Below are 8,667 nucleotides of genomic sequence, written 5' to 3' on the forward strand. Positions count from 1 at the left end.
ATGATCCAAACACTTTAAAAATTAATTACATCAGAAATAAAAACTCATCAGTTGTTTAAATAAATTTAGCCAAACGGGCTCTTAGTGAGTAATAAAGAAAATCTTTCAGAATGGGTGTCATTTTACACTTTTAATGAAGAACAATTTTATTTTATTCAATTTTATTTTATAACGACATATTAATAAAGTAATAAAAAAAATTATAAAATGATAATCTTGTCAAATAAGGATTTTTTTTTCCTTTAAAGTCTTAGTCATTTAATATTTTCCTTAATTATTAAATGTAATTATCTTAAATCTGACTTAAAAAGAAAATAAATATTACTCCAAGAGAGCAATAAATTGATGAACTATTATATTGATGATACAGATCTAATATTTCCAATTCAATTAAGTCACCGAAGAATTTTCGATGTTTTAAGTCTTTAGGTGCAAAAATATTCCTACAAGTATTTGAAAGGAATAAATGCATCAAATGCTCCAACAGTTTATTAATTAGAAAGTCAACCATCTATGAGCACGGATACAAAAACGACGATACGAGGAAATTGAAAAACGGATACAGGAAAGAGATGTTCTAAAAGTGGGAATACGAGAGTTTGGAGAAAATGTATAAATATTAAAAGTATATAGGTATATTTATAAATATGCTATATAAACGTCTTAATTCCCCTCCCCCCCCTTGAAATGAAGTCTCCTAGCACGTTGCACCATTGAAAAATAATAATAGCACTTTGCACCATGAAAACATAATAAATTATTCACTATGCACCCTGGATTAAATAATAAAGGCAATTTCATATTTTATTTTTTATTTTTTTTCATGATGCAAAATACAAATTAAATTGTTATTTTCTTCAACCTCCTAGTGCAAAAAAATAAAAATAAAAATCACATCAAATTATTGAAAAACTATATTTTCTTACAAATTAAAATAAAATAAACTTTTATCACTAAATTACTCGATCGATGGATCTTTTATTGTAATTTGTGAAAATATTAGGTATACAAATTTGGAAGAAAATATGATTTTAAAATTACTTGATAGTGAAATAGGTGAAGGATTATTATTTTTATTTTTTTGTAAAATATTTTTTCCACATAAAAAATATAACTTTTAAATATGTTGATGAAATGTATTTTTATTTTTACAATTTATAGTTTCAAAAAGATTGATGTATAAAAAAATTGATTTGACATTTGGTGTTCTAAAAAAATACACTAAAATTATTAGATTACATTATTGACTTTAAAAATTCATTTGTGATGTCTTATGCATTGTTGTGTTTTGATGGTGCAAAGTGCTATTAATTTGTTTCGAGGGTGCATAGTCAATTAATTTATTCCGAAAGTGCAAAGTGAGATTAAACCATTATCTAACAATCTATTGCACAATACTCATTAAAATTTAAAAATTAAAATAAAAATTAATACACTCCTCGTAATTCAGACACAAACTCGTCGCACGTTAAATTGTTCATCTGTACAGCAAACTTAAATTATTTTATTTGAAATTTTAAATTATAACTAAAAAACTAATAATTGATCTTAAACGAAATCCCAGTCAATACTCTCTCTCTCTCTCTCTCTCTTCTTATCTCTTAATCCGATCAATTGGTACTCTGTGGGTCCCACTTTCCCCAGATTTCTCCAGCTAACCCCCACCTCACTCCATCCTCCCCCACCCATACATCACCACGTGTCACTCCACCCGCCACGTCATTTAAAACCCATGGTTGCACAGAGATATTAATACTATCAAACGTCGCTTTATCGTAACCCTTTCCAAATACTAGCACCTAGTACCCAGTCGACTCACCCCCCCCCCACAGATGGGCCAGCAGTAACACGAAATTTTTTTTGCCCTTTTTAAATCTCCAAAACCCCATTTCTCTCGGCCTTCAACCACCGCCTTCAATTCCTCAGCCGCCGCCGCCGTCGATGGAGAATTATTCCTTCAATTCGTACCCCGAGTCCGGCGACTCCTCGCCGCGGTCGCGCGAGATCGATTTCGAGAATCCGACGCCGTGGGAGGATTCGCAGCCGCCGCCGCCGAATTACAGGGTCAAATTTATGTGTAGCTACGGAGGCAAAATCCACCCGCGGCCGCACGACAACCAACTGTCGTACATCGGAGGGGAGACCAAAATCCTCGCCGTGGATCGGGGCGTCAGATTCGGTTCGCTCCTCTCGAAGCTGATCGCGATGTGCGATAATGAGAACATCTCGTTCAAATACCAGCTTCCCGGCGAAGATCTGGACGCGTTGATTTCGGTGACGAACGACGACGATTTGGAGCACATGATGCACGAGTACGAGCGGTTGTACAGGGCTTCCCCCAAGCCGGCGAGGCTCAGGATTTTCATCTTCCCGAACCTGAACCAGAGCCTCAATTCCTCGGCTCGGAGCTTCGGTTCGGATGACGCCAAGTCGGAGAAGGAGAGGTTTGTCGAAGCGTTGAATTCCGCGCCTATTATGACTCCGCCGCCGCCGACGGCGGCGTCCGTTGCGGTGGCGCCACCGCCGCAGCTCCCGGCGGGTAACGCTGATTTCTTATTTGGATTGGAGAAGGCACACGGAGTGGCGGCGCAGCCTCCCCTACAGGTGGAGGATCCGGTGATTGTCGCTGGTTCGGACGAGAGATTCATGGGGTTAGATCCGATCCAGAAGCACATCCAGGATCTGCAGAGGCTTAGGATCGAGGAGCAACAGGCGATCTACCAAAGGAAAAGCGACGACAATCTCGCCGGCGGAGGATTCGCCGGCGGAGAATATTACAACAAGCCGCAGGAGAGAGTCTCTCCGGTGACAGTGCAAGGCGGCGTCGGCGTTCCCTACTGGTCGGATAAGCAGGTTCAAGGCGGAGGAGCTTACCCTGCAACCACTACCACCACCGTAACAAACGACCAGCAGCAGCCGGTTTACATGATTCAAGCTCCGGCAGGCGCTTACCACCCGCAGATGGTACGGCCGATGACCGGAGCACCGACTCAGGGGTACTACACAGTTCAGAGGCTACCGTCGGATATCTACCGAGACCAACAACAGCAGCAGCAGATGTACAACATGATGCAACAGCAAGGGATGCCGTCGATGGCGGCGGCGCCGCCACAGACTATGCCGCCGCAGAAGGCGGCAGGATATTCCGACGGTTTCGGAATGATAAGACCGGCAACTACAGGAGGGTTAGGGATGATGGCAGAACCTACTTACGCGCAGGTGGTGTACGATGGAGGTATGGGGAGACAGGTGGTCTACGCTGCACCACCTGGCGGCGTAATGGGCGGCGGCGCACCGCCGGCTCAGTACCAAGCCATGGCCGGTGATATGCGACCGGTTGGAGCATTGAACCCGGAAGCAGGGGGTAAGGGTGTCGTTAAGGTTACGCAAGCTTCTGTGTGATATATTATGCTTAATTATTAATAATTATCATGTTAATTACAATTATCGTATACAATAAAAAAAAAAAAAAAAAAATGAGTTTGTTTCAGAAATAATTGGGGTGCTTTATATATATGTTGTTGATTGTTGAATGAATCTTTTTTTGTTCTAATCTTGTTACACCTAAATTGTACATTTGAGTGAGATCAAAAGATTATTCGTTGTTTTAATTTAGGATAAATAAACAAAATTGCATGATCTCATCGCCCCCGTTCCCATAATTTTTCATCAATAGGTGAGTTCTGCAGATCAGTGGTACACGTGTCCATGTAATAATGGAGGGTCATGGGGATTTGTGTTGAAGAACATGTGAGTTTTTTTTTTTGATAATTAAAATATATTAATACGGGAAAGAGAAATTACAACAGTCTACGATGGGATAGCCACCGTCGCAAAGACAAGAGACAGGTAAAATATTAAGAGGAATAAAACCGGTCCAAAAAGAAGAGAAAGCCCATGCTGCAAGATTATGTGAGGCGAAGTTGGCGTTCCTTGAGATAAACTTGAAGCGCCATTTTGGCCAAAGACCCCAGAATTTTTTGATATCCCCAATGATAGTTTTGACATTCCAGTCAATAGTTCCGTTAGGGTTGTTAATGAAAGTAATCGCCTCAAGGCAGTCAGATTCGAAAATGACTTCAGGGATTTTAGCATGATGGGCAGCCATGCAGGCTTCTCGTATTGCACAAGCTTCAGCAACGAGCGCATCCAAACAGACGTGGTGCTTTGTTGAAGCGAAGATAATGGAGCCATTGTGGTTTCTGAAGATGGAGGATGATGCTGCTTTGCCATCAACAAAAGCTGCATCGGAGTTTGCTTTGAGCCATCCCATAGGAGGTTTCTCCCAATCTGGACAAGCAATAGAACCCTTCTTTATCTTCTTCATTTTTTGTGATTTGTAGTGTCCAGCTGTGCATGAGTCCACCATTTTGACGATAACCTGTTGAGGGGGGAGAGGAGAGCCATGAGAGATCTTAGTAAAAGTCATCCAAATAGTATCAAAGAGAACTGCACAGTAGATAATAAATTCATCATAGAGATCAGGAGAGGGAAGGGAGAAACAAGGTTTTTTAAAAAGCAGAGAGATCCAATCTTTGAGCGAAAGATGGCTGAAGGCCTCAATTCTGAAGTTCCATTTTGAATTAAACCAAATCTGCTTGATAAGGGGACAATGAAGAAAGAGGTGAGAGATACTATCATCCCCAGCTTGACAAAGGTGGCAGTAGGAAGAATGGATAGGGAGAAAACAGCTGAGTCTGGATTGGGTAGGAAGGATATTGTTGATGATCTTCCAGAAGAGGAGCTTGTGCCTGTTGTGAAGGTTGGCATTCCAAAGCTTTTTCCAGTTGAAAGTAGCGGAGGAAGCAGCAATATCAAACCGAGTGTTTTGGATTACTGAGAAAGCACTCTTACTGGAGAACAGCCCTGACTTGGAGGGCTTCCAGATTAGAGTTTTTGGTAAAGCCACTGGGGAGATATGGATTTTTAAGATCTCAATAACTACCTCAGAAGGAAAGAGGTAGTGAAGGAGCTCTTGATTCCATAGGAAGCTCCCTTCAAAGAAAAGGTCCTTAACAAAAAACAGATTGTGAGGGGAGAAGGAGGGAGGAGGGGAGAATTTAGGTAAAGATGGAATCCAAGGATCATCCCAAATCTTTAGGGAGCAGTTGGAATCAATCAAATGGCAAGCTCCACTCTTGATGAAATTCTGAGTTTTGAAAACATCCTTCCAGAACCAAGATGCAGATTGAGGGCATTTGGAAAGGGTATGGAGATTGTGGGATCTAAGGTATTTAGAGGAGAGAAGCTGGACCCAAAGGGAGTTAGAATTTGAGGCAATATTCCAGGAGTTCTTTGAGAAAAGGGCAAGGTTGCAGTCAGCCATTCTTCTAAATCCCAGGCCTCCAACAGATTTGGGAAGGCATATAGAATCCCAGCTTTTCAGCATCAACGAATTACCATTGCAGTTTTGACCCCACCAAAACTTTCTCATGACAGAATCAAGGTTATCACAGATCATCTTAGGGAGCAAGTAAGAAGACATGGAGTAAGATGGAAGGGCTTGAGCCACAGCTTTCACAAGGACAGTTCTACCAGCTTGAGAGAGGTTTTTGGCCCTCCAACCACAGAGCTTCTTTCCCAGCTTATCAGATAGGTCTTTGAAAGAGGAGGATTTGGATTTTTGGTTGCAAAAATGAAGACCAAGATGTTTGACATTATGGTCACATTCTTTGAAACTGAGGGTGTTGAGGATGGCAATTTTATCTTGAGGCTTGGTATTCTTGCTAAAATGAATTACAGATTTGGAGGGATTGGGAAGTTGGCTGGACCAAAGAGAGAATGTATCTAAGATATTCTTGATGCAGTTGGCATCTTCAATGGTAGCTCTGCAGAAAATGATGAGGTCATCAGCAAAGAGAAGGTGGTTGATGGGAGGGCTGGTTCTCGAGATCTTGATCCCCTTAAAATTACCCAAGCTTTCTTCCTTATTCAGAAGTCGAGAAAGGAGCTCGAGGTAAACCACAAACAAGAAAGGAGAGAGGGGATCTCCTTGTCTCACTCCTCTGGAGGGTTTGAGATTGCCAAAGGATGCGCCATTGATGAGGAAAGAAAGGTTGGAAGATGCAATGCATTCCTTGATCCAGTTAGTAAAGGTCCTGCAGAAGCCAAGAGAGTTTAAGATAGTTAAGAGCAATGGCCATTCAAGCCTGTCAAAGGCTTTAGCAAGATCAACTTTAATAGCCATAAGACCATTCATTCCCTTTTTAGTGTGTAGGTGATGCATTATTTCATGAGTAATGATGATGTTGTCTTGAATGCTTCTGCCACTCACAAAAGCCATCTGCAAGGGGGAAATAAAAGAGTCAAGATGGGCTTTAAGTTTGCAAGCAATTATTTTGGAAATAATTTTGTAAGTGACATTGCAGAGGCTTATAGGCCTGAAATGATCAACCCTCGAAGCATTTTTCTTTTTAGGAATAAGGGCGATAAAAGTGTGGTTCAAGGCTTTTAAAAGAAAACCATTTTTGAAAAAGTGTTGAACTGCAAGGATGATGGCAGTTTTAGTAGTCTTCCAGAAGTTTTTGTAGAAAATGGGAGAGAATCCATCTGGGCCAGGGCTTTTTTTAGAGGAAAAAGAGAAGAGGATACTTTTAATATATTTGTGACAGGGAATAGAGGTAAGATCAGCATTATCCTCAAGGGATATGACAGCAGGAAAAAGATCATTCAGGTTGTTGGGGTAGGGTGGGTTGTTTGGAGGGAAGTCGGTTTTGAAGAGGTTCTCATAGAAGTTCAAAAAACATGCACCAATCAGGTGCCAGTCAGTGAAAATTTCACTGTTGGTATTCTTGATAGAGACAATTCTGTTGTTTCTAGAGTGGATAATAGTGGTTAGGTGGAAATAGCTGGAATTAGCATCACCATCACTTAGCCACTTATCCTTTGACTTTTGATGCCAGAATGTCTCAAGAGTTTTCAAGTGCTCATCCAAAGAAATTTGGAGATTCTCATTAGTGGCAAGAACCTCATCCGATTGGTCCATTTTTTGATTATTCTCAATCTCCAATTTCAACAGATCAATTTTTGTATGGAGGTTTCCAAAGTGTGTGTGGTTCCAGTGCTTGAGGGCTTTCCTCACATTCTTTGTACGAGAGTGGAGTTTGAAGAGAGGGGAGCCTTGGACAGGTTGATTCCAACCAGAAAAGACAATATCAGAGCAAGAAGGGTCGGTAAGCCAAATGGCTTCAAATCTGAAAGGTTTTGGAATGTTGGTAGGGTCAATGGATGAATTAAGGAGGAGTGGAGTGTGGTCTGAAGCAATGGCAGGGAGGTGTGTGATTGTAGCATGGGGAAAAGCAGTGAGCCAGAGAGAATTTGCTACACCGCGGTCCAGTCTCTCTTGAATGTTAGCAAGGCCACCTCTTTTATTATTCCAAGTAAAGGTGTGACCATGGAAACCAAGGTCAAGAAGACCATGATTATTGAATTGGGAAGAGAGACTGAATTTGGAGCTGGAGGCAAAAGGGGTTCCACGAGATTGTTTTCATAGCAGATTATTCCCTCGACCCCTTGGGGTCCTTAGGGTATTGGTTGTTTTTTGTCTGATCCTCAGTAACTTTTTGTGCTTGTGGGGGCTGTTCCTCAATGATCTCATCGATGACGACTGAGGATTTGAAATTCCTGAGTAGAGTGGGAGTGCCATCGGAAGATCTCATGAGAGAGAAGATCTTCCTTCTTGTATTGAGGTCACTGATCGATGATAGTGAAAAGTCCATAGTGTGTGGAGTAGATTCATGGCAAGACTGATGGTTTTGGACTGGGAAGGGTATGTTGTTTCTTGATGGTGTGTTAAGGTTTTCATTATGGGATAGGGAGAGAGTCATGATGTCTGGTATTTCTGGTTTTTGTCTCTTCCAGTGTGGGTGGTCTAGGTTTTCCCATGCAGATTTTTTTCCCAGTTCCCATGCAGTTCTTTTGCCCAGTTGAGATATATCATGGTCAAGCCTTGGGCTTAAATGGGGAAGGTTGGAGTTCTCTGGGCTATTAACGAGTGATGTGGGCAGATTTGAAATTAGGCCCAGTGTGGAAATCTCAAGAAAGGATTCTGGGCTAAGAAGAGAGGGCCCAGGAGTAATAGGGTTCATTTGATTTTTTATAGCAGGGTCGGCCTTTGTAACTTGGCCTTTTGAGGGGGAAATGGGCCCATCTTTAGCTGTGAGTGCCAGCTCATTAGCTTTTGGGATAGGCACGTGGGGGGAGATTTGCTTTTTGTTTTCAATCAATGGTATCTCCCGCATTAATGGCAGAGATTTATTAGCAAAGAGAATAACATGTTTTAAGGAGGAAGGTTCTGAATTTATACTCCCAAAGGTGTCAGTAGGTAAGCTTTGATGTGAAGAGTCAACTGCTGACACATAGGTTTGTGATAGGTCGAGAATAGACTTTGAGAATGACCTTTGTAGGGTTGGGTTTAGGGTTTCTGGTTGTGCCCTAGAGGTTTCGTCGGAGAGTTTAGGTGGCTCCGGAGGAGTTGGTATGGGTTTGGGATTTGGGTTTTTCAAGGTTTTAGAAGGGTGGAAATGGGGGTTTTTTATAAGGGGATTTTCAGCTTTTAGCCATGGTCCAAATCCACACACAATTTCATTTTCCAAATCCAAATCAGTGAGAACAGAACAAGAAGAGGCCTTATGTCCCAACACACCACAGAAAAAACAAAATTCTGCA

At 41.6% G+C, this 8,667-nt stretch overlaps 1 protein-coding gene across 1 annotated transcript; it reads left to right on the forward strand.

Annotated features, from left to right (window-relative positions):
- The first annotated feature begins 1,446 nt into the window (after nucleotides 1-1,446).
- Nucleotides 1,447-3,550, forward strand: LOC105949667 (Octicosapeptide/Phox/Bem1p family protein). The gene has a single exon (XM_012972983.2). The coding sequence runs from the start codon at nucleotides 1,942-1,944 to the stop codon at nucleotides 3,400-3,402; it is 1,461 nt and encodes a 486-aa protein (XP_012828437.1). The 5' UTR covers nucleotides 1,447-1,941; the 3' UTR covers nucleotides 3,403-3,550.
- Nucleotides 3,551-8,667: the final 5,117 nt, after the last annotated feature.

This window comes from Erythranthe guttata, chromosome 2 (assembly GCF_056151865.1).
Source record: "Erythranthe guttata isolate IM_541 chromosome 2, IM_541, whole genome shotgun sequence".
Lineage (NCBI taxonomy): Eukaryota > Viridiplantae > Streptophyta > Magnoliopsida > Lamiales > Phrymaceae > Erythranthe > Erythranthe guttata.

Bases quoted from the DNA above. Each gene is read 5' to 3' on its own strand.
- LOC105949667 (XM_012972983.2), top strand. From the start codon at position 1,942: ATGGAGAATTATTCCTTCAATTCGTACCCCGAGTCCGGCGACTCCTCG.